The sequence below is a fragment of the Charadrius vociferus genome, unplaced genomic scaffold (genome assembly GCF_000708025.1).
Source record: "Charadrius vociferus isolate BGI_N301 unplaced genomic scaffold, ASM70802v2 scaffold56, whole genome shotgun sequence".
Taxonomy (NCBI): Eukaryota; Metazoa; Chordata; class Aves; order Charadriiformes; family Charadriidae; genus Charadrius; species Charadrius vociferus.
Window position 1 is genome coordinate 110,799 of NW_009649057.1, and position 1,047 is coordinate 111,845.

Genomic DNA, 1,047 nt, shown 5'->3' on the forward strand with positions numbered 1-1,047 from the left:
AAACAGAGCGGGCTGGAGCCACACTGGATCGTGCCCTCCGCGCACTCGTCCACATCTGTGGGCAGAGAGGGCAGAGGTCTGAGGGTGATGGGGATTCCCATCACCGCTTCCCACCCCCGCCTGGGGACTCCGACACGGGGGCAGCGAGATGAAAGCGCCCGGGCTTGGCAGGGTGCTGAGCCTGGGAACAACCCTCCCCGGGAAGGAGAAAGACTTGCAGTCCCAAAGAGATGACATCCAGGGCACCGTGGGGACCGGGTTCACACCCCGAGGGACATGGGCATGCCGCCAGGGCAGGGGCATCGCCCCAACACCCCCATACTGACCGTGGCAGGTCTTCCCGTTGGGCAGCCGCCGGTAGCCGGGGGGGCAGAGGCAGCGGTAGCTGCCCGGGCTGTTTCTGCACTCGTGCTGGCACTGGTTCGGCATCTGGCACTCGTCAAGGTCTGCAGGGTGAGAGGGGTGAAGGCAAGCGGGGAAGCATCGGTTCCCTCTGGTGCCCGCTGCCCTGGGGCAGCCTGGCTCCCCAGGGAGCCCCCCGCCCCGCCGACGGAGATGCAAACAAAATGGGAGACAGGGCAGCACCCCGCACAGGAGCCGCCTTTTGGGCGCAAAGTGGTCTCCAAACTGCCTGCAAAGCCCTTCCCCGATGCACACTCACCGCTGCAGGTGCCATTCCTCTTGACGAAGCCCGCGGGGCAGGGGGTGCCCCGGACCCCCCGTCCCACAGCCTTCGCCATGCGCCGGAGGGCGAGCTGAGTGTAGAAGGACCGTCCCCGCGGGCTGCTCGGCCCCAGCCAGGGCAGGGGGGGGTCTCTGGGGGTGCTGACTGTTGTGTCCCCTCCATCCGCTCCTGCTGTGCCACACTCTCCGCTGGGCAGCAGGGTCCTGCCGGGGGGGCACAGGCACTCGTAGGAGCCCCGCAGGTTGCGGCACTCAAAGGCACAGGGTGGAGGAAACTGCAGGCACTCGTTCACGTCTGGTGGAAGAAAGAGAAGAAGAGTTGCGGCTGGACGGGGAAACTGAGGCAAGAGAAAGGCAGGGGAG

At 66.9% G+C, this 1,047-nt stretch overlaps 1 protein-coding gene across 1 annotated transcript in view; it reads right to left on the reverse strand.

Moving 5' to 3' along the window:
- Nucleotides 1-1,047, reverse strand: part of HMCN2 (hemicentin 2) — a 42,897-nt gene that overhangs the window by 2,158 nt on the left and 39,692 nt on the right. The window contains 3 exon segments of the mRNA XM_009888054.1: nucleotides 5-55; nucleotides 327-446; nucleotides 662-979. Coding sequence (XP_009886356.1) covers nucleotides 5-55; nucleotides 327-446; nucleotides 662-979 — 489 coding nt within the window.